The sequence below is a fragment of the Anabas testudineus genome, chromosome 6, assembly GCF_900324465.2.
Source record: "Anabas testudineus chromosome 6, fAnaTes1.2, whole genome shotgun sequence".
Classification (NCBI taxonomy): Eukaryota; Metazoa; Chordata; class Actinopteri; order Anabantiformes; family Anabantidae; genus Anabas; species Anabas testudineus.
The window spans coordinates 8,441,195-8,466,239 of NC_046615.1; the positions used below are offsets into that span (position 1 = coordinate 8,441,195).

The 25,045-nt window shown below is 41.1% G+C and overlaps 2 protein-coding genes across 2 annotated transcripts; both read left to right on the forward strand.

The window, feature by feature from the left end:
• Nucleotides 1-9,659: 9,659 nt before the first annotated feature.
• th (tyrosine hydroxylase) lies at nucleotides 9,660-14,845 on the forward strand. The gene is made up of 13 exons (XM_026365678.1): nucleotides 9,660-9,829; nucleotides 10,389-10,592; nucleotides 11,097-11,274; nucleotides 11,391-11,479; nucleotides 11,610-11,677; nucleotides 11,792-11,842; nucleotides 12,432-12,577; nucleotides 12,674-12,809; nucleotides 13,091-13,160; nucleotides 13,255-13,311; nucleotides 13,416-13,511; nucleotides 13,618-13,751; nucleotides 14,166-14,845. Exons 1-13 carry the CDS (start codon nucleotides 9,746-9,748, stop codon nucleotides 14,323-14,325), a joined length of 1,473 nt encoding a protein of 490 aa, XP_026221463.1. The 5' UTR covers nucleotides 9,660-9,745; the 3' UTR covers nucleotides 14,326-14,845.
• A 1,482-nt stretch (nucleotides 14,846-16,327) lies between these two features.
• On the forward strand, nucleotides 16,328-24,403 carry igf2b (insulin-like growth factor 2b). Its single transcript, XM_026365266.1, has 4 exons — nucleotides 16,328-16,508; nucleotides 17,418-17,568; nucleotides 19,114-19,295; nucleotides 20,740-24,403. Exons 1-4 carry the CDS (start codon nucleotides 16,440-16,442, stop codon nucleotides 20,977-20,979), a joined length of 642 nt encoding a protein of 213 aa, XP_026221051.1. The 5' UTR covers nucleotides 16,328-16,439; the 3' UTR covers nucleotides 20,980-24,403.
• The last annotated feature ends 642 nt before the right edge of the window (nucleotides 24,404-25,045 follow it).

Sequence of the window (25,045 nt, forward strand, 5' to 3'; positions counted from 1 at the left end):
CCACCAAAGAATTTCTTATATCTGGAGACCAACCTTGGAATAAACCCATTTCTGATTCTGGTTTGAAGTGAGGAGAGGTCTTCTTCCTTTCATCCAGAACACACAAGGTCCAGAACCACCCTCAGAAAGGAGCCAGTCCTCTTGGTTTTTTTGTCCTATCTGTCTAGTTGGCTAATTGTGCCCCTTTGTTAAGCCCAAGTGCCCAGCTGGGGACTATTTTGCTTGTATGAGCACACAATATGACAGGTTTGGAAAGCCACACTCATGCATACTGTGAGAGACGCCCATTTTAATTTTATCACCTGCCTCTTAGAGACCTGGGAACTCCAATTCAGATATCTGGAGAGTAACAGTACATTTTAGCTAACTCATAACCACATACAGCTTGAACATGCTGTATTTCAAAGATATACCCAAAAACTCCATATAAATTCAGAACTCAAGTGTACAATATTTGCTCTATACCGGGCTAGTGCTTTTAACATTTTGTGACAATAAGAAGGAATGAAGAGGAAACACATGCAGCATTTTTCTATGGGATTCGTGGACCAGACGTCAGTTTTTGAGGCACATTGTCAGTTCTGGTCCGGATTATTTACATTTATTTACTTGGCAGACTTTTTTGTTCAGTCTTGTAAATCAGACAGATTATATATAAACCACAAGAGGGCTTCATATACCCATGCTTTATTTGACCAAAGTGTCTCCAAACTGAAGTGTGCTGTGCTGTGATTGTGAAATGATATGTGTGCGTTAAGGTAAACTGACGTTTGTAAGAAATGACTAGACTGACTGATGAATGGAACGAGTCAAAGTGAGAAAGACTCAAAAAAGTTTGCGTGAAACAAATTAGTTTGAAGCAGAAAATGGCTGAAATAGCTGTTTCTGTAGATTAAAACAACACAATGAAGAAAAAAAAGCCATTATTTGAAAAATAAGGTATCCATGCATGCTGATATGAATGAGGCTGTAGGACAAGATTTATCTCTACCTGCTTCGTCATATAACAGCTGTGTTTTTTTATTTGATCCAAGTGGAGACAATGTGAGAGAGATTCCACCATGGACAAAGAGAACTGTTTACATTTCTTCTTCCATCATTAAAAATGACGTCTCAAATTTGAATATGCAGCGTCCTGACATCATAATTGAAAAGTTTCTGTTGTAAGTTCACAGAACATGTCGTAAGACTGAATCAAGTTCATCTATTCATATACTTTATCCCACTGACCCTACATGAAGGTGTTTTTATTGTTTCATGAAAACCTGCTTTTTGTGGAAATAGCACGTTGGATAATAGACGCAAAAATTACTAAAATCCACTCTCCTTTCTGTTTGCTATCAACCACTGGGGAGTCTACACACTTAAGGGGAAGTGACAGCACCAGGACCCCTCAGGGTACAATTGTGGTGACCAGGCATTGTGCCTGTCACACTGTGACATTTCCCAGTAGGGTCTGTACTCACAGAAGAAATCAAATGTGATTGTGTAGCATTTGGACTGATCCAGAGATCTAGAAACAAGTGTACAGTAATTGCTAATTTTGGAAATGTATGGTGATTGTTGTGTTATTTGACATTAAGTTAAGGAGGATTGTGCACTGTGACCTGAATGTAATGTGGATTTTTAAGTTAACACTAATAAATCAAATAACAAAAACAACTTCTAATTCAGTCATTTCAAAGGCTTCGATGGTTTTGTGACCCTGTGCAAAAGCAGTCTTTGTTGAAGTGACTGTGATATTGTTCAGACAATAGTAACACCTGCAGCTCTCATACAAAGCCACCGTTACTTCCACATCTCCTAAACTCCCAGATTACACCCACTCTCTGCCTTTTGCTACCCATCCTCTGAGTGGGCAGAGGCACACACCTGGCGGTGCAGTGTACTTGAACAGCTCTACAGTCAAAGTTTCATTGTGTGAATAGTGCATGTGTTGGCTCTGCACATGTAGGAGAGAGAAGATAAACTCTTAATAAACTCTTATCATCTTATCATTTCTGGGCAGTCTGTCTTTGCCTGTTATTCTACTGATAAGGGACTGAAAAGACTTTACATTAGGTGTTAGTGAAATTTACCCATCCATGATCTCACCATACATTACTTCTTATCTTAAATGAAGTAGGGCTATTGCCAAGAATATTACACACGTGAAAATGAAGTTCACAACTTTATCCTCCACCTCCCTCTACTGTGGCTTATCGCTGACCCTGATCTGAATCAATCCAATGCATTATCTGCCATAAGTAGAGGTTTGTCTGCTCTTTCTTCTGACTTCATCCTTCCTGTAGTCTTCTTTTTCTTTTTGATTTTGCAACTAAGCAACATCACATGCTTTTTGTAGGCTGTCAGCTTAGACTTATTGTTTTTTTGTTAACTAAAAACTTCATTTTAATATATGTGTTGTGATTTCCAGCTTTTTTAAAATTATGTGATGTTTTAGTAATCTCAGTAACCATTTTGACTTTCTCCCTGTTGATTTTCTATATATTTTGTAAAACAATAATAGAAATGTACCTGTCATCAGTGTTCAACTCTTACTGACTCCCTAATGATTTCTGGTTGCTCTCGTTTGTTTCCACAAATTAAAAACATGAAAGCAAACCAAACATACAATCAAAATCATCATCTTTAGCTATATTAACCAGATGGGTACATAAGGAACAAATTGTCTTCTTGCCGTCTGACAGATGCCTTCGACAGGGCTCTGTGATTATGGACAGCAAGAAGTGGGTAAATCGGATGATTAAACCTGTGAATGCATGTCTTCATATACATTGATTAGTCAGTTTGTCAGCATTGATTGGTAAATGTGGAAAGTATGGCACACTTAAATCTGGCCAATAGGTTTTTAATTTAAATCACTTTAATCAATATTTTACATTTTGAAATAAAAGTAACTTGTTTTTATTGGTCATCCACAATAATAAGCCATGGTTGTCTAGCCAATATTCGTCATTGCGAATTCATTGTTCTCTTATTTCATTTTTGTGTCCTTGTTTTTCACTTGTCTCACTTGCACAAACACATGCAGACATAAAGAAAGAGAGGAAAAGAATTGACATCCTCCTGGAAGTGGCTGTCATGATAGCCTTTGTCTTTTTCTGTTGATTGAACACATAGCAACAGCGTCTACGTCGGCCTATCTCATCCGACTGGGGTATTGGTTTTGTGAATGAAGTGGCCAAACTCCCAGATGGCAGTATTGATATACGCCGGGTGGACAGGGCGGCGTTAACAAGCCATCCTGCCCCTGCATCCCCTGTCGTCCATTAAGCTCCTCACCTCCTAACACATGGGTAATGGCCTATCTGTACACCATAATCAGACAGACACACACATACGCACCAACTGTAAAAAGCCATCAAAATAAGACACACAAACAAGGCTAGCAATCACAATGACACAGCTGCAGTGATTATTCCCAGGAGGAGGTCTTGGGTGGAGAGTGAAGGGTGAAAAAATGGCAAGCGGAAATACTTTATCTCCTCTGAGGTGGCTGCGTCACAAGGCCCTGCATGCGTAACAAATTCAGCAGAGCCACTCATACAACTTGTGTCAGGCTGAGTTCCCCGGTCACACTTTATGCAATTTTAGCGCAATTTACTTTCATCTGCACCAATAAGCAATTTCAATCATGACATCTTGTTTGTTTGTTTGTTTGTTTTCTGTTAGCGGTCATCTGCTGTGTAGTGCTCTCCTCGACACCTAAACCATTTAGCCATCAAATGTAAATGACATTCTCCCCCATAATTTCAGCATCTTAAATCTGACAACAAAACAGGTTTTATTCAGATTCTGACAGTTAAAGGTTTTTTCTATCAAGGACACATTTCCTTTTATGTTACCTTATTGGCAATATTTCACATGTGTAGCATATTTGTTGCCAAGAAATGAGGGTGTTACAATGAACCTTGAACTACAACCTTTTGACTACATGAGCAAAACACAAAGAAATAGAAAGTTAAAACTTCACTCTGGTGTTTACATCAGTGAACATCCACAGGATACTTGTTAGGCCTCATTAACACCAGATATGCCCTCACAGTAGAACACATGTGTCATGTAATGTTTGCTTACTTCCAACTTCTCCAGTAAATATGCTGTTGCTGTTGCATTTCTTTTAAACAATGAAACACTTACTAATTTTGAAAAGCTTTGTAAATTAGTGTTTATCTAATAAAAGTCATTATGATTGTGACTGTTTTGTGAAAATGTGTTTATTGAATCCTTTGTCAGATAAATTGTCAGATATCTGCATCTAACCATTGATGTTCATGTTAACATCATGTCATTGTCAGCATTTGGCAGGTTTGCACATATGTGAATGGTTTAAACATGCAATTCAGAACAAGCTGTTGTATAGCACTACAGGTGGGATTCACTCCAGTGCAGACTTCAGCTGCTCAGTTTTCCTTATGAGCTGCAGTAGTTTGACCCTGCAGGCTGCTGGATGACAGTTACCCATTAAGGAAAGGTAAATCTAATTATGAGTCTCTCCAGCCAGAGTGCTGCGTGTCACTGCTGGAGGGGGAATCGGCAATGTTACAGCGTCATTATGCTGCTTCTGTGACCTCGGTGCAGGGCAAATGGTTGAATAAGGCTTTAACATGGTGCTTAGACAACTTATCCACAAGCAGGTTTATGTTTTTGGACACTCAGAGAGGTCAGCTCTGAGGAGAAGCTCTGAGTCAGGCGTGTCTCAATGCACAGCATATCAGTGTGCGTGCATGGTAGGAGACATTACACTCAAATCAAACTGGCAATAGACTGACATTTATATATTCTGACATTAAATATTAAATGTTTTTATTGCTCACAGGTCAGAAAAATATGTGCTGCTTGTGATCAGTAGTCAGACCACATATAGTGACTTCTAACACCTCATGTAAGTGTTTATCCTGCTGGGCCCAACATGACACACAGTAGATATGCGGATGCATCTGGGACACAGCCAGACTTATCAGAAATGACATTTAGAAGAGCATCGGCTGCTTGATAAAAACAACGATCAAACCATAGGAAAAAGAAGAAGAAGAAGAAGCAGGTGGCCCACAGCATCGATTATTTGCTTAAAAAGTTCAAGCTGCGGCTTCATTTTAAGTGCTCTTTTACATAACTGGTGAGAAAATGTAAATACATTATTTCCTTTTGATCTGATCTCGACCCAACTATCCCTATATTTTATACTAAACATGTTTTTGTATTATTTCTTTTCTAAATGGGCCAATATGCCACACATGACAGGGAAGATTTGTTTTCCTGGTAAAGAAACGAAGATCAGCTTTATCATTTTAATCAATTTAGAAATCTTCAATCAACCTTCTCTAACAAATTGAATTTGCATTTGCATAATACACGTGAATTTGTTCGGTGGTGAGGACATAGGCTACTCTCACTGAATGTAGACCTCTGAAAACTAGGTTTGTTGAAAGCATGAATGGAAGCGCTGTCTGTGTAACCTGCAATGAGGTCACAGCAGGCTGCTGGTAATGCTGGTATCGTCACAGTCACAGCTGTAGCTTACGGCCACCGTGGCAGTCAACATGGACGGAGCATCAGTCCCTCAACCACTCATCCAGCCCAGGAACACTTTATGCTACTGCTGTCAAATTACACATGGAGACAGAGGCGCCGGAGGAGCACTCTGTGTGATTAGCCATTCCATTTGGCAGCTGTATTTTGACACATGCAAAAACAATCACAGTCATCGCCAGTTACACAGATGCTCGGATGCACTGTCACACACACACACACACACACACACACATGCACACACACACACATGCACACACACACACATGCACACACACACACACACACAATGAGAGAGACTCGATATAGAAGGAAGATAGATAAAAACTTGCAAATACAGAAAACACAACTAAAGTAGAACTTTGATATTTGCTCATTTTCCAACATCAGCTGACTTCAGTAGCTCAACGAGTCCCCATAACAAATGTCATGTCAGTGCAGACTTCACTCTGCGTGTTTCTGTACTCTGTACTTGACTTTTGCTCCTTTTTGCAGTGAAAGCACACACACGTTACACGTTGCTACACACTACTCTGATCACCTTGTTGTGTTTGCCTCACACTCATGCATGTGTGAGCGTCTCCCCACATGTGCAGAACACACAGCAGTTACACATGGTAGTACGGCCATGCACCACGCACAAGTGGATATTTTCATTTGGCTGCTGTTTGCACAACACGATAGAGACTAATAGGACATTTATTTTGTGTTTCCTCTCCTCTTCATCAATCGGATGAGTCTAATGACCCCCACAAAGGTGGCCAGCATTGTTCAGCAGGGAGCTAGAGAAAAGAAACGTGGAGGATGATGAATAATAGTCCAGCTGGTCGCTTTAGCTGCAATTATCTCGTCTGTAGTCCCACAATTATGCAAGGAAAAGCTGACGCTCACAGTGCTGCCGCTGAATCAATACATAATTGTAATAATTATCTTCCTGGTGTCATTTTGTGGATATGTGAAACACTTCCAGATAAAGAAGATAGAATTTGATAAACACAGAGGGATGAAAGGGCGACAGATATTGCCACTTGAAGTGCAACATTTCCAACAAAAGGTTACTCAATACCTGGTATGAAAAATGATGGTGGTCAGCTCTGTGGTGGCAATGAGTCAGTGCGTACAGGCCCTCTGTAGATGAACCAGTAAACACCACAGCAGACGTCCGGCAGGATGGAGCAGGTTAATAAATAATAATTCAGGTTATTAAAGAATTACTAGTTGTAGCAGTTGTAGTTTCCAAAGGTCTACCCTTATTTAAGGAGTGAGTGACGCTAAACACGTCATGTGTTAGACACAGACTTCGAACCATGTGTTAATGAATGATTATTATAATTATTTGTATTTAAGCATGTCAGTAGGGATGTGTCTTCCCATCTCATGACTCCACTGTTGGAGAACTGGTTTAAAACTCTAACTTGTCTGATGGTAGTGTGACACCACTTATTAAGATACTTGTGTTTTTCATTTCTTTTGAATGTGCTGCAATATACAGTAAAACCTTTCAATACAAATGTCGATATCCGGGGAATAAGTTGAGTGAAAAGCTGCAATAAATCTCAGTATTGGATTAATCTAAATAGAACTTATTTTCATAATCAACATACTGTGAAATGTTTCCATGTCAGAACCTACACAAAGCCTTGTTTGCCTTTCTGAGAAAGGTTTTAGAAGCTGTGTTGTGTCCTCTAAAATGACTACTACACAGCCTTCTTACTGTAAATTAAAGTTTGATGTATTGTTGATGGTGTGGACACTTTTGGTCTGCCTGATCATGCTTTGGCTGCAACTGGTCTAGTCACCACAAAGCATTTTAGAGAAACCTTCAGTCCAATTTGATACTAAGAAAACCCTTCTTTGTTTAGAATAACAATCTGACTTCAGACGCTTAGTTCTGGAGCCATGTTTCTCACCATCACAGTGCTTAGTAAGTAATGTTCTGCTGGAAAATTGAAGAAGAGACATATTTAGAAGGATAACCGCAAGCCTCAGATGAGGGTCAAATCCAGCTGAGTATTATCTCAGCCCATGCTTCACTGGAACAAGAGGACAAAACTCAAGAGATCTGGCTTATATAAAAGAATTAACAATTAGTGCCACAAAATAGCTTAAATTTGATTGCTGACCTAAAAAGACTGAATCTTAAATGCTCCTCCTTCATTTTTCATGTCATAACGTCTTGTCTTTTTTATTGTGTATATGCTCAATCCTTGCTATTTATTTTCAGGTTTCACAGGCTACCTGTACATTTTGTTCTGTATGTGTTGCATGTGTTACTTCTGCACCATGAAAGGGAGACACTGGTTAAAGAAAGTGAAAGCAGATCTGGGATCAGCAGTATCAGAAAATACACTGAATGCTCTGTGGTAAAAGAAATTGTAATTCCCTTTATGCAAACTCACTGGAAATACAACATGCTGCATGTCTGAGCCAAGCTTTCTTTGTAACACTACAAAAGTGAAGTGCAGGGAGGATGAGGAAAGCGTTCTCTCTCTGGGTAAGTTCAAATAACCAGTAATAGGCTATGCTCTTGATAAAGTGGGCTGACACAGGAAAGCAGACATTTGGAGCAGGGAGAAAGAGGAATATCAGTTTATCTTGATCCTGATTCAGCCTGTAGCTCCGCAGACACTAAATCCAGTTGAACTTGCCTTGGCTGCTGCACAATTAAGTCTTTTGGGTTTGGAATACAGTTCTTTTTTTTTAAATGTAAACTTTTGTCCTGGGTAAAGATATTTAATTTTGCAACAATTTAATGTTTTCTTTTTTTTGTTTGAACTCATATAACTTATGCATCATTGTAAGTAAACAAAATGTTCTGTCTCTTTTCATTAAAATTAGCCAGAGGAGTATTTTTAAAATAATAATGCTTCAAAGGAACAAACCATAAAATTGACAGTTGTTCCTATCTCTGAATAAATGTCAAGTCTCTGCCTGTTGCTCAGTGTTTTATGTCATACCGCTTTCAAAAAAAGGATTAAAAAGGATAAACAGAACAAAGCCCAATTTCCAAAGATACACCAATTTACTTTGTCTCCATACAGGAAATAGGCTTAAACAAGGTGGAAAGGTGGTCTTATAGCCTCTTTGCTTCATCTTTTCTTCATATTCACTCAACTGAAGGAAGGAACTATAGTTCTCTGTGCCCGGGGGCTACATCAGTGATCTTTAGCATTTCCAGCCTGTGTACTCAGGTTGGAGGAAGAGTCACACCATTTACCTTCTCTTCACCCTTGTGAGGCTGCTACTGCGGTAGCATGTGGCCAGAGGTCCACAGATAATCTTTTTAACTCTGCTTGCCTGAGGGAACCATACATCACTTTACAATCATGTTAACCACCAAAGTCCTCGGCCAAAAGCGCTACAAATTCACTTGATGTGGTTGTTGCTAAGGTAAGAAACACAGTGGCCCAAATAGGAAAACAAGGTGTTGTTCCCTCTTTCATTGTTGTGTGTGTGTGTGTGTGTGTGTTTTCTACATTTAAATCTAATTTGCGAGAAGCTGTGGAGATTGGATTGGACTGATAAAGTGACTTAATTTTCCACAGTTGACTTTTCTCTGGTCTAACCTTTATGTAAAGCCTTGAGGTCAAAGCTTTGATTATGGTCTAAAGCTGACTGCAGTGTATTCAGCTGGTGGCTGTAAACACAACTCTGCACATTATTATGTAAATGTTACCTCAACAGTCTAAGGCACAGGCAACAGACACACTTGAAATTTGTAACATTTTTATATGAAATATTTATGAAGATATTCAATTGAAGTGCTGAAACCTCCTAACTTTCTATCAAAAATTAAAAATAGAAATATACAAATTCCGTTTTTTATTACCATTTTTATTTTAAATTGTCAATAGTGGTGTAAATGAATGATTCCATTTTAAAGACCACGGAAAATGTGCCCTGTATTGTTAATATTGCTGCTGTTTCAAAAGAGAAAAACTGTGTGTGTTCTCCTGCGTAAAAAAAAAAAAAAAAAAAAAATCTCATTTGCTGTAGACTACTCAAACTTGGGAGGTGAATGATGAGATGAGATTAGCGTGTTTGACGTCAGAAACTACAAACAAATGACCCCATAAAAAGAGGGGACCTGTCTGAATAAAAAAGAAAAGAGGGAGAGAGAGAGGCTTGGAGAGCGCCACTGCCACCCTGTCACTGCAGCCACACACTGAAACCAAAAGAAAGACAACACAGAAGACTTGGGAGCCTGAAGATGCCCCTTTCAAGCAGCTCCACGTCCTCCACAAAGAGCATCCGCAGAGCAGCATCCGAGCTGGAGAGATCTGACTCCATCACGGTAGGAAACATCTGCAGCGTCAAGTTCACTTTAATCAAGTTTGCTTTTATTTTATTTTTTTATTATTCTTTCTTGTTTCTTAAAAAAAAAAAGTTTGTAATTGTGTTCCCAGTCATATTTCTACATTTTATCCAGAGCACAACTAAAAGGGTAAAGACTGTTGCGCGCAGGGGGCTTAGTGTCAGTCAGTGGTGACGCCTGTTGCGCACAAGATCGTCTCCATTTAGATAAAATTAATCACAAAACAAAAAAACAAAAAAAACAAATGAACATAGAAACACAAAGGCACACAGGTAACAACACCCAGTCTTACTTTGACTTAACAGCATTGTTTGTTCTACATGTAATGTAAAATGTAATGCGCTCCCATCAAATGTCCACTTGTAAATCTCTTTGGATAAAAGCACCTGCCAAATGACTAAATGTAAATATAAATGTCCACAAGGTAAGAACCACAGCACTTGTTCTTTGTGTATGTGTGTGTGTGTGTGTGTGTGTGTGGGCTTTGTCTTCAAAGCGTTTGCAGCACGTCGGACTTTGATTTGTGTGTTTTTTAAAGTCTCCAAGATTCGTCGGTAGACGGCAAAGCTTGATCGAGGACGCGCGCAAGGAGCGTGAAGCCGCAGCCGCGGCTGCGGAAGCAGCAGAATCCAGCGAACAGATAGTGTTTGAGGAAGACGACGGGAAAGCGCTTCTCAACCTCTTCTTCACCTTGAGGAGCTCCAAGACATCTGCGCTGTCGCGGACGCTTAAAGTTTTCGAGGTATGCAAACGAATGTGTGTTTTCGCGAATGACCAAAGATGTGTTTATTGAAAATAAATATTTATACTTTGACATTGAATTATTGTAGGGAAAAAAACACTTTACATGGAGTTTAGTTAGTGTTTATTCATTAATGTTTCTTATTTAGATTTAGATAGATGTTTGCAATTTGTCAGGAAATGGGTTGTGTCTAATTTATTCATCACCAGTGAGAGATTATAAAACTTAACCACGATTTGAAAAAATTAGAATACAAGTGCTTTGTGACATTTACTTTATTAGGGAACTTTTTTCCTCCATTCTGAAATGTAAGATAATGCAAAGCATTTCAGTGCTGTTTTATGTGTAATAAAATGATGTTGTTCTCTGGTCAAAGACACTGTTTCCCAGCTCCAGTGTGTATCCACAATAAACCAGTGCATATCAAACACCATGCCTCATCTTTGTGTTGCACAGATGTCATATTTGAAAGTGGCCCAGAACATCTCATTTCATTTCTTTCAGACCTTTGAAGCTAAAATTCACCATTTGGAGACCCGGCCGTGCCGGAAACTGAAGGACAGCAGCTTGGAGGGCCTGGAGTACTTTGTTCGTTGTGAGGTGCACCTGTCAGACGTCAGTACTCTCATTAGCTCCATCAAGAGGAATGCTGAGGATGTTAAAACCACCAAAGAAGTTAAATGTAATACATTTTCACTGCTTTTGTAAAATGAATTTGAAACATATTCGGCACTTTAAAGAATTTATCACAAAACAACAGAGCTGAATGAAGCCTTTTGTTTTTCTTGTCTCTATTAGTCCACTGGTTCCCAAAGAGAATAGCAGATTTGGACAGGTGTCATCATCTGGTCACAAAATTTGATCCAGACTTGGATCAAGACCATCCCGTAAGTACCCATTTCGCCGTTAGTGTGCATGGTCAAAAACAATAATCATTATTAGAGTGGTTATGTTGTTGGACCAATATTTCATGGCACAGAAAATGTGATCATAGTTGAATATATTTGATTTGAACAGGGCTACACAGACCCTGCTTACAGACAGAGGAGGAAGATGATTGGTGACATTGCCTTCAGATTCAGACAGTGAGATACAGTTGTTTTTTTTTTTTGTTTGTTTGTTTTTGCCTGAATATTGCACTTACATCCTTTTATACATATATTCTTGGTTATGTGTTTGTGCATATGTTTTATCTACAGTGGAGAGACCATTCCCAGAGTGGAATACACAGAAGAGGAGATAGGAACATGGTGAGGGTTGCTGCATGCTCATTTACAACCCTGATACTATACGATGTGCATGTGCAGGCTTACATCAGCAAGTGTAAAATCAAGCTTTACTCAATGCAGCACAATTTGTTACCAACAAGCAGTTTGACTTTTTATTAGGGGAGCATCATTGTATTCATTCACCACTTATTCAGTCAGATTCATCTCACTTCTCAGACAGTTGGACACAGTTTGTCTTTCATGGGTGTTTGAGCAAATCAGTTTCAGATGAGTAGAAAATATATTAGTGGACTGGGAACAAAGCATTTGACAGGAGTAGTTCACAAATCAACCAATTTTCACTTGAATCATTAATTTTGGCCGCATGGCCGCAGCCAGAAAGAAACAGCTTCTCTAACAAAACGAAACTCTTTTTCAAATTAAGAATACAGTACATGTACTTTAGCAATTTTATAAAGGAAAAAAATGTTTATTTGTAAGATCAATTCGTCTTATCCTCGCCAGGACTTAGCACCGTTTTTATGCTGAGGAAAGACACATTTTCAAATTAAAATAAAAAAGAGAAAGGCATCTGATTTTTTTTATTTATTCTTCCTATCCCTCCAATCAGGCGGGAAGTCTACTCAACTCTGAGGAACTTGTATACCACTCATGCCTGCAGTGAATATCTTGAAGCCTTCCATCTGCTGGAGAGGCACTGTGGCTACAGTGCAGACAACATTCCCCAGTTGGAAGATGTGTCACGCTTCCTCAAAGGTACAGACAGGATGAAAAAGAATAAAAAAAACACGCCCAACAAAGATTTACCAAGCTCACCAGGTTATTATTTGTCTGTTATTGACCACCTCTCAGAGCGTACCGGGTTCCAGCTGCGTCCAGTGGCAGGTCTGCTCTCAGCCAGAGATTTTCTGGCCAGTTTGGCGTTCCGGGTATTCCAGTGCACCCAGTACATCCGACACTCCTCCTCGCCTATGCACTCCCCAGAACCGTAAGCATACCTTATGTGTATATAAAGTGAGTAGAAACAATATATACATAACAAATTAAAACTACAAATCAGACAGAAAGAAGCTGTGTGAGCTTTCTCTGCGTGTTTGGGCCGTCTGTAAGAAAGTGAACTTCTATCTTCGCGTCTCCTGTTTCACACTGAACACAGCCTTGTTTTTCCGCCTGTAACATTTGTTTGTAATTGTCTTGAATGAACTAATCTATGTAGGGATTCGCCTCTCTAGTTTCTCCCTCTCTCACTGTCTCTCTCTTTCTCCTCAGTGACTGCGTCCATGAACTTCTGGGCCACGTCCCCATGCTGGCCGACCGCACTTTTGCCCAGTTTTCACAGGTTAGTGGGGAGAGGATTTTGCAGGCTTATATATTGTTATTTGTTAAGCTCTGCTCTTGAGTCCATTTAACAATTTATTGATTATTTGTTGCAGAACCTTGGCCTGGCATCACTTGGGGCTTCAGATGAAGACATCGAGAAACTGTCCACAGTAAGATTTATTATCTAAAATGTGACATACACTGTACATAACTAACTAGTTGATTGTGCACGCCGGCGTTGCTCTCAGTCACTCTTTATGTTTTTCCCCATCAGCTGTACTGGTTCACCGTCGAATATGGCTTATGCAAACAGAACGGTGAGGTGAAGGCCTATGGTGCTGGGCTACTCTCCTCGTACGGAGAGCTTGTGGTATGTTCCAACATGTTTTCTCTGGTCTGCAAATCATTCCCTGGATGGTCACAGTCAACTGAATTGTCAGCTAACTCTCTGTGTTTTTCTTTGAACTTTACTCCAGTACTCTCTGTCTGATGAACCAGAGACGAGGGAGTTCGATCCAGAGGCTGCGGCCGTGCAGCCCTATCAAGACCAGACATACCAGCCTGTCTACTTTGTTTCGGAGAGTTTTCTGAACGCCAAGGAGCAATTCAGGTATTTTAGGCTCGGTGCATGCAAACACACAAGAACGCAAAGAGGCAGAAATAGAGAAGAAGAGGAAAAAGGAAAAGAAGAAGGTTTATGTAAGGACAAGGTCAGAGAACAGCCAGCCCCTGAGGCCACAAACTTTTGTAGGTCAACCATAGCAGTTAGGAGACAGCTGTTACTGTGTAGGACAAATGCTGGGGTTTGATTTGGCAAACACATCAAATGTTGCCCTCAAAACAAGTAGCTCCAGTCAGTTTTTGATCTGGTCTGCGATACAGCACGGCATCGTTGCCACACTGAATAAGAAAGTGTCGACATAAGAGTGTTAGTAGAGACATAAATATGCAATAGAGCAAATACATATTGAATTTCATTATACAGCTCAATGACAACCTCACTTGATTTCTGATTTTTAACCAGGACATACGTGGCCGGTATCAAGCGTCCCTTCTCTGTGAGGTATGATCCTTATACCAGCAGCATCGAGGTCCTGGACAACCCACTGAAGATCCAAGGAGGCCTGGAGGGAGTGAAAGATGAGCTCAAGATGCTTACAGATGCCCTCAGTGTTTTGTCATGATGATGCCCCTGTATGCGATGCTACCTTCCCGCTGTTGTTTGCTTCCCCTCCGCCGTGCTCTGCAACGTCCAATGTGTAATCAAGACTAACGTGCTCATCTTTCTGTGCTGTGCCTCCAGTATGATGCTGTTTCTGATAAGTTGTTGCTTGTTGCTCGCTGGCTGGTTGACCGACAATATTGTAACCATAAAAACGTCAACATAAAGCACAGGCAAAGTTCTCTGAAGATTTTTAACACCTCGCTGGCTTTGATCCATTTGTAAAATGATGAGGTCATCAATCACAGGCCAAAAGTGTGTTGTTTGAGAAATATGTCAAAATCTGAACCACAATCGAAAGGAACTATAATAATGAATGTATTAAAGAACATTGGTATGGTATTTTAAGATCATTATTGTGTAGTATATTTAAACGAAAATCTATCTTTGCTGTGTTAAAATACTTTGTTTTCCAGATATATCAGTTCAGCATTTAGGTATTACCTCTAAATTTGCAAATGTCTTTGGGTTCATGCTGTTTTTGTCTTGCACTGCAAATAAAAAGAAGGAATTCAACTTACTTTTCATTTGATTCATTCTTTTGGGGGGTGGGGGGTAGCTGTCAAATAGTAAAAGAATTGCTAATGAACAAAGTTTTAATTCAGTGACTGTAGCCATATAACTGACAAATTGAATGAAAGAGAAATAACATGTTAATCATCACTATTTAATAGCTGACATCTGTCTGCCACAAGAGGGGGAAGTCCACCTGGTTGTACCTGGCTGATGATGCAAACACACTTACGACACCTGTCTAAAGAAACTAATGGAGAATTGGATGAATACAGGTTTGCACATGCAGACATTGAAACCTGATATATTCATTAGTATTGACCACCATTTGAATGATTAGTAAAATAATGGCACAAATGTACCTTTATCACATGGGATTATTGTATCGGTGATAATAAATAAGATGATGAATCACTGAAACAATCTATCCAAATTCAATCTAAGACAACAAACTGCAGGGAATTGGTCCGAGATGTCTCCTGTTAGTCGAAGTTATGAAACAGATCCTGAGCCAACAGTCCGGATCACAGAGCAACCTACGAACCTGCACAAAACTGCGAGACAAACAACCGGAGGTTCCCCACTCTGGCCACTAGATGTCAGTCTGACTCTTAAGCTCCTCCTGGAGTGAACGTGCCTACTGGTTTGTAAAATAACTTCCAGCTCCGTGGATGCAGCCCCTTTTTTTTTTTTTTTTTTTTTTTTTTTTCTATTGTAAAACTGTGTGTGTGCAACGTGTTAATGCGGCTTTACTGCTGCACAGCTCAGACTGTGTTTGTACAGTATGCGCAGCGTGTGAGTGATGCATGTGAGTCTGTGTTTCTGTTAGGCTGGGAGCACTCAGGTTATTTTTGTTTTAGGCGTTTCCATCCTGACTCTAAATCATGTGATTCTCCATTTATAGGGACTTTGGCGTTTCAAACAATGTAGTTCTCAATCAATCAGTCAGTGAGAGCCACCGCTGCACTGTGCTCCCTCCTCTGTAGGCGTCCTCCGTGTAGGACACCAAAGTTAGATGCATTTGACCCCAGTCACCACATGTACACCTGAGTCAGAGGAAAGCCGCAGACTCCGGCCACACTGCTTTCTCTCCAAATCTTAATCCTAATTACTGCGAGGCGGAGACATTGACATTTTTCTTGGAGTCTGGGGAATTACGTCTATTCTCGTTCAGTCTGCGTCCCGTGTGTAAACATTGTGATTGCATGTTACAGTGCGTAAACGTGGAAAATGGCGATGGAGTTGTTCCATATTTGTGACTCTCACTCTCTCCCACTCTTTCTCCTGGTGCTTTTTCTCCCCTTTAAGCACTTTTCCATAAAACGTCTCCGAACCAGAGACGGTTCTTTTAACCAAGACGAGAGAGGAGGAGCGAGGGGTGGGGTATGGGTGCAAGGGGCGTGTTTTGGTATATAATACTTCTCCCTGAGAAGTTTTGTCTGTCGCCTGGTCTTTGGGACAGCCTCTCACACATCATCTCTAAAGCCTCGCCAACTGGGAAACTAACTTACCTGCAATCTATCTTACCAAATAACCCCCAACATTTGACTACTGCCATCTGACATGGAGACCCAGCAAAGACACCACTCACTTTGCCACACCTGCCGGAGAGCGGAGAACAGCAAAATGAAGGTAACGACAGGGAACCAATTGTTTGACACTCTCCGGCTGTGCTTTTGCGGGTATTGAAAGAGGTCTGCCGGGCTTGCAGCGATGCCTCCTTGCTTTTGTAAACGAGAAAGCCGCTTCGGGTTTGAGGTGATGCTTTGCTCGCATCATTTTTTTTTTTTTTTGTGCAATATGGGCAGCCGGGCATCTCTTAATTTGCATGCAACAGAGAAAGTTTAAGGCGCATAGGCTGCATGGCACGAACAGTTTCAGGAGCTTTGGTTCATTTGTGCAATAGGCTCTCGGGTAGGATAGAAGAATAAGAGTGGAGAGCGGAGTGTGTGTGTTTTCTCTGTGTGGATGTTGCGCCGTTCGCTGGACTCGGAGCAAACAGCTGGTGTTTTTTGCCGGCAGATAGGGGGCAGTATTTCTGGGGGTCAGTGAGCTCACTAGAGGGTGAGCAAGGGGAACATATATGCTGAGTCTGTCTTTTCAGATAGTTAACTATCGAGCAGCCGGTCTTGCAACTTCTGTAAAGTTGTGTAAGACCGTGACAGCCACAGATACTGTCGACTGTTTTTTTTTTTTTTTTTCCCCAAGAATAAGCAGTTCTCTCAGGTGCCACAGCGGCTGATAAGTGTCGAGGGGAGAAGTGGCAGCATTTGTTCAGACTTTTTTATCTGAGTTGATGTGTCAATACACAGAGAAAGCTTCTGTTACTGGAAGTCGGTCACCTTCATACTTGTGTAGTTACTGCTGCGTAAAGATCGGATCCTCTGTCGCGCTTAAAGGGTAACATCTGGCTGTCATGTGTGTGAATTTCTGCAAAGACAAACAAACAAACAACACAAACAAAACCAAAACCCCATCTTTTCATGTGAGCACTCCTTGCAGCCGTGTCTCATTTTTGCACCGTGTGTTCTGTGTCCTCAGGTCAAGAAGATGTCCTCGTCCAGTCGCTCGCTGCTCTTTGCGCTGGCCCTGACGCTCTACGTTGTCGAAATGGCTTCAGCAGAGACGCTGTGTGGGGGAGAGCTGGTGGATGCGCTGCAGTTTGTCTGTGAAGACAGAGGATTCTATTTCAGTAGGTCTTTCACGAAGCCTCCGCGCTACGTGTTGATTTCATTTCCCAATCTGTCGAGTCTCCCTGTTGTTGTTCGTTCGCACACATCTGTTTGGATAGCTGAGACTATCGCTCTGTCTGTGGCTGTGTGGTATGCCTGTTTGGTATTTTTCTTTCTCTCTCTCTCTCTCTCACACACACACACGCACACACTGAGTGAAAGAAAGTGAAAGAGAGGGAGATTATAGCCAGCTGTGTGTCCCAAGACCTCTTCCAGGCTGCTTTGCTGAGTGTGCGCATTCTTCCTGCGGCCCGTACCTCTCGTTGCATATGAAAGACCGGTGAACTGTGAAGGCACACACGACTCTGTGCGACACAATGGGCCGCTTGTTTATCAGTAAAGTAATAGCACCCCAAGAGGCATACCAGCCACCTCAGCACCAGTGTTCCCAGGCCGGGCGACCACGCTGATGTGTTGGAGGAAGGGGGGGGGGAGCGGGAGGCTGTTTTTGATGTCAGGTTAAGAGGAAAAGATCATTAACATCAATTCTGATAATCGCTTTTCATTGTAGTGATGATGGGAATGAACGTGTGGTGGCTGTGTCTGCTTGCACCTCAGTGTTTAGCTGCATTTATTTTTTTTTTAAATCCAGTTTTATTTAAGTGGACATATTATCTGTATCTGGCCCACCAGTGGGTTTTTTTTCTTTGTGTGCTACTTGCCACAGAGGCATCCGTCCCTTCAGAAAGACTGTTATCCAATTTGGGCCAACATACTGTAGATGTGCTCCCTCCTCCACCTTCACTGTGCTCTCTCTCCTCCTCCTCCTCCTCCTCCTCCTCCCCCACCAACCCTGGATCACACTCTCTTTTTCTGTCATGCTCCTCTTCCTGCAATCAAATCTAGCCTTCCCCTCCCAAGAGATTTCTCCCTACGTTGTGTGTGTGTACAACTTCAAACAAGGACTTGAATGCAGATGGTATTCCCCTGTGCAACATGCTGAACCCTCTATACCCCTGTTCTTGTTCTTCTTTACATTTCACTGTCACGTTTTAGCTCTCCTTCCTTTGTTGTTTTGCATTCTTTCCCTCTGTTGTGACCCTCACACACCCTCCCTCTCTGCACTGATCTCTTCTCTCCTGTTTTCTTTACCTCTCTGTCCCACTTTTCCACTCTCGCCTGTCATCTCTTTATCTCTGCTGACTTGACAAAAGACAAGGTCACAGAGGAGTTTTCCATTTTATGTATTTGCTCACCCAAATGTCTGAGGACTTAGCCTGTCACCATCACTCTCTTTAGGTGTCTACAACACTGGGTGTTTATTTGTGTACCGTATTTGCTCATTAAAGTACACCCAGATAGCCCTAATCAGATTATCTTCTACAAACAAAACAATTTGATGCAGTTGGTCATAGATTTTCTTTTATCCTCTTTGCTCCATGGACTGCTATGATTGTCAATGTAATCCCACGAAAACAACCCAGATTTGTTCGCCGATGCCAGTGTTGTGACCTCGGGCTTTAACTTCACCCTGCTCATCACCTTTCTTCACGTCCCCTCCTCAGGTAGGCCAACCAGCAGGGGTAACAACCGACGTTCCCAGCACCGTGGGATCGTAGAAGAGTGTTGTTTCCGTAGCTGTGACCTCAACCTGCTGGAACAATACTGTGCCAAACCTGCCAAGTCTGAAAGGGATGTGTCGGCCTCTTCTCTACAAGTCATACCCGTGATGCCCGCACTAAAACAGGTAAGTCTTGACAATAACAACAACATCATACCAGTATGGGAAACAATGCTTATCTTCATCTCGATCTCCTGCGCCTCCGTTGACCTCTGAGTCCCACCCCTATGTTCTTGATGCTGTGTACTGGCTGAAACGCACGCATAGACAGGTTTATCTTGTTAAATGTCCAGTGATAAGCAGTTACCTTAAAGGCAAAAGTGCTGATGATGATGGAAAACATCAAATCAGTCATATCACAATATAGTCAGGAAAAAGCAGAGTCACACTGACTTGTGTGTGTGTGTGTGTGTGTGTGAGTGTGAGAGAGAGAAAGTCTGCGAGATGTTGGAGACTACTGGTCCGTAACAAAACAGTGTGTTCTGAGTGTGCGATTATTAGTCACGGAACAGCAAGCTCTCTAAAACTGGCTTGCACGTCGGTCTGTGTGGTCAGAAACACCTGGCCAGGCCAGCAGAGCTTCTCTGAAATAAATACGCAGGGAATTGTCAAAGCGTTTCAGTTCTTTTCACTCTGGTCACAAGAATGAGCTGTGGCTTCTCTCCAGGCCTTTAAAAAAAAAAAAAAAAAAAAAAACCCTTCAACTTTCTCTTAAACAAGATGAGAAAGATGTTTACAATGTTTCTGCTTTAGGTTTTGAGAAAAAAGAAGTGTCAGTGGAATGAGCTAGTGATGTAAACAGAGCCAGAAGAGGACGTTCTAGCTGAAATGCAAAAAAAAAAAAAAAAAAAAAAAAGATGCTGCTAGGCAATTAGTTGGGACATGTTCCTAGTTTGTCTGAGCAGGGAGAGATGGGTACAGCCTGCTCTGAGGGCCAGCTGTTCTTAACCTATTGAGCAGGCCTGCAGTGAATGAAGGGGGATAAACACTCTTCAAGTGGCAGGACCAAAACAAGCCATTCAGAGGGAGCACTGGCTACTCACGCATAAATTCTTGCTCTGCTGCTACAACTCCCACTTTGTCTCAATCTCTGGGTGCTCGGGACAATACCTAACACTGTTTAAAAGAGTTTTCCGTGTAAGAATAGAGGTTTTTGAAATAACAATGTGTTTATGTGTTGTTTCATTCGGCCCCGGGGAGGTTAGTCAGTTCAGCGGGTCGTTGGGTGAACGACGACGTGCTCCTCATATGTATATGAGGAGGGAGACCACCCTTCCCTTTGACCGTATGTTAAAGAGGCTGAACTAAGCACTTGTTGACAGCTTCTCTCAGTCAAGGAAGCCAAAACAAGGGCAAGTCGGAGGCAAAGGCGTGTCTGTTATGACGCTCAGCGCAATAAGAATGACATTTGATTTCCATTTGACTGGTCCAACAATGACTGAATGTTTTCAGAACACAAACAAGGCTTTCCTCCATTGTAATAAGCACTTGCACAGTATCTTATCACCCCTAATGAACTCACTCCCTCTTTTCCCTTTTCCCTCTATTTTTCGCCCACTCGCCACAATAGGAAGTCCCGAGGAAGCCGCATGTGACCGTGAAGTATTCCAAATACGAGGTGTGGCAAAGGAAGGCGGCCCAGCGGCTCCGGAGGGGTGTCCCCGCCATCCTGAGGGCCAAAAAGTTTCGAAGGCAGGCGGAGAAGATCAAAGCCCAGGAGCAGGCAATCTTCCACAGGCCCCTGATCAGCCTGCCCAGTAAACTGCCGCCCGTCTTGCTCGCCACGGATAACTATGTCAACCACAAATGAGCCTGCTGCCAGCCCTTTGCACAGACAAGAGTTCGGAGGGAGAAAAAAGACTAGGGGATTATAGCTTTGTCTCTGACGTCATTTCTGTGGCAGTCCTCTTTGACCTCCCCTGCCCTGTCAGAGCCCACCAATCCCTCCCACTGCTCTCATCCACTACTTCTTGACCCCCTGGCCCTTTTCTAATGCCCCCCGTCCCCCCCCCTCAACACACACACACACACACACACACACACACACACACACACCCTCCAACCCCACCCTCCTCCGGCACACAAACATGCCTTCACATTCTTCCTATCTAAACTCTTTCGCTCCCTCTCTCTTTCAGTCATAGACACAAAAGGCACAAACACAAATGATGAACAAAAAGTTAACAATTTGGCTGAATGCAATTCAGGTGGATCCTTGAAGCAAAAGAGAAAAGGGAAGGGAGAAAAGAAGAAGAAAGATCTGTGGTTTGCAAGTGTCAAGAGGACACCCAGCGGAATGTTTTTTGTCCTTGTGGAAGACAACTGAAAGTGAAGAGCAGCTTGCATGAAAGAATCCATTCCACATCATTTTTTTTTTTTTTCCTGAGGCAAAAAGAAAATCTCTGTTAGTTCTTTTTCTTATTAGTTTGCACCTCTACCTATAAAGGGACTTCCACACTGTAAGGAATTATTTTGTAAAATTAGATTCCTGTTCCAGCACCTTTTGATCACAAACAAAAAGCAGAAAAGAGTCTGCAAAATTGCACATTGCCACGGATTACGTCAAAGTAAAGAAAAAAATGGCACTATTTTTTTATGAACAATGAACGTGTAGCTTAAAAAAAGTCATGGTGCTAGCTTTGGGAATGGACTCAAAGAAGAGGTTGAAAAGCACGTTTTGTTTTTTTTTTTCTTTTTCTTTGAATGAACATTAAAACTTTCCGTTTTAAGGAAAGTGTGACTTTTAAAAAAAGGAAAATAAAGGATTTGGGGGAGCTCCTGGCAGTGGCAGTGTCAAGGGGGAAGTGTCACTGAGAAAAGATATGGGCTATGTTGGCATCTAGGCTCACAGCGAGTGCTAGCGGCTGCTCATCACTAGCTTGCCAGCATAAGTGGCAAGAGGGACCTGAGACCTAGTCCCTGTTCCTCCTGTCTCTCTGAGACTGCTGGACACAGGGAGCAGTGTGGGGACACACATGGGACACCGTGGACCGCCTGGATTGGGACAGTACTACAGTTCTGGGACAGTACTTCCTGTTTGCCATGGCTTTGCAGACTGTACTGACAGGAAGTAACATGGCATGGACAAAGCGCGAGTGGGATAATGATGATTCTATTTTATTTTGTCTTTTTCTGTTTTCTTTTCATATCAATGTTTCAACAAAAAAGTAAACAAAACAAAAAAAAAAAAAAAAAGGAAAACCCCGTCAGTTTCTGGTACCGTGACATTCCTGTTTTTCCAAGTTAGGCATTTTTATTGTTACCATCATTATTGTTATGATGTTATTTTGCAGTTCAAAAGAAAGGCACACAATTTCAATTCAAAGGGAAAAAAGCAGCAATAACTAACATTTTATTTTTATTGTATATCAGTAGTATTCACATGCTTTTGCCTGAAAACAAATACTTGAATATATATATACATCTATATCTATATCTCTATATATATATATGTGTATATATATAGATATATATATATATATATATATACTGTATACATATATATATAAATATAGATATATAATTAGTTTTCAGGGACGTTGTGTTATTTTCCTTTAGTCTGAGCTGTATCTTGCGTAATGAGCCGCCAAGCTTTTTTGTTTGTTTGTTGAAATACAAATAAGGGCACTGTATAAAGGCATTATTTATTTTGTTATAAAATATATTTGAGAAATTGGTCCAAATAATATACGTAGCACTGATGCTCAACTGACAGATTTATTTTGTATGATCTCTGTTTTCCAATTGGAGTTGTAAGGCTTTTTTGTAGATGCTTTGTACCAAAAATAATGTCTTTTTTTTCCTTGTTCGTTTGCCATAGTTACTTTAAATTAATATTTTAACAGCAGCATAGCCTGGATTACTTAGGCATGTTATGTCACAGTAATAGGCACATACACTTACGTTGGTCTGCATGGATTTCCAGAAGCCTGTCAGGGTTATCTGTGAAAAAGAAAGCATCAATGAATGACTTTATTATTGGAAAAATAACTGTTCAACATTGATTGTACTCAAATCCACTATGTTTTTGAAGCCACTTTAGTATTTATGGCGGGGGAATGATCAGTCCTTCATTAAATCATGTCTTTGTAATTGTGCATGGTGTCCTATGATCTTCTAAGAAGCATCTTGCCTATGTGCCAGTGCCACTGATGTTGGGTCATGAGGCCATAAATGTCCAGTCAGCTGTAGACTTAGGGTTTAGCTTACACGTGACTCACATGAATCATTATGTTGATGCCCAAATTGTAGGTAATGCTGTTGTTATGATGTTAGCAACCATCAAAGGTCAGTTAAAGGTCATTGTCTAACAAGCAGAGCTCTATCTATCTATCTATCTATCTATCTATCTATCTATCTATCTATCTATCTATCTATCTGTCTATCTATCTATCTATCCTCTCTGTTTGTGATGATCTTACACGGCATCTGTATGTATTGTTATTTACATGCTGAAGGTGAGGGTTGTTAACAATCTTCTGATCCATTATGCTTTTGATGAAGGGCTATCACGCTAAACCATTTCTGAAGCACTCAGGAAAAATACTATCTATGCTGTCCAAGGGAGAAGTGGAGTAGTTGAGTAGGGAGTGTAAGTGATAATCTTGTTGTGGAAGGGCAGCTGAGGTTGTTACTTGTACCTGGCCACAACGATACTGCGCTCTGAAACAAACCACTCAAGCCCATGTCAGTAACAAGGTCATTCTGTGCCACATTATAGTTTCCTCCTCTGTTGTATCATGCATCGCCCCATGAGATGGAGACTTAATAGATACTCGCCCCAGTGTGGTGAAGAGTCAAGCCAATACTTTATATCTTCTTTCTGCCATAGAGATCTCAATGATCGAGGCTGTGTCCTAATTATATCCTACTGCAGTTGTGCAACAAAGCAGGCAGTGCAATTATTATTATATTGTTATTATTATTATTATTATTAATATTATTATTATTATAGTTTCTATTTTATTCTACATTTTCCTGCTAGGACTGCATTCATTCACTATTGTAATGTTTAAACAGGCTACTCTAGTGTTCTTATGAAGGCGTGAAAGACAACCACTTCTTTTCGCTGAATATGAAGAGATATTTTGCCAGGCGTATCTTTTTCTGTGTCAGTAGCTCACTCAGCCTGTGTGTATTTTATTGATTTAACCTCTGCACGCTAGAACGTCCGAAATGCACAATTCATGTACTTTCATTTTTAATATCAATAAAAAAACATTTTATCAAACGCACAATGTCTAAAAGATTCACTGTTCAGTGTATTTTCCTGACTTTGGATGTGTGTTTTCACTTGTGTGTGTGTGTGTGTGTGTGTGTGTGTGTGTGTGTTGAGCTTTTTATATCAATTAAATCTTATATGCCCTGTAAATGATTTATTACGTCTTAAGTCCTTGCAAAGAATCTTCAGCTGCTTTTAGCACCCTCTCGCTTCCTCTTACCTTCCCCCTCTTTTCTCTCCCTCTCTGCATCTCTGCCTGCCTCTATGTCTGTCTGTCTGTCTCTGACTGTCTCCTACTCTCTGATTGGACAAAGTATGCCAAAGTGGAAATCAGCACTCACAGAGTGGTAAGCAGGCTGGCCACAACTCCTCAGTCCTTCCTCTACTGCATGCCACACTAAACCTGACTTGTTCTCACTGCCTCCGACACACCCATCCGTACATCCATCCCTCCGTCCTCCAGCGGCTTGCTAACTACTGGAGAAAGCTCCACTTCAGAGGTTAAGTTTAGTAACCAACATGTCTCAAATTATCACATGCATATTCTGAAAATGGCACGACCTTTCATTGTTGACATGCATGAACATACCCACCCATGGGATGTCTGTTACTGGGCAAATTTACAGTATAGTATCTTTGTTCCAAGAATGGAACA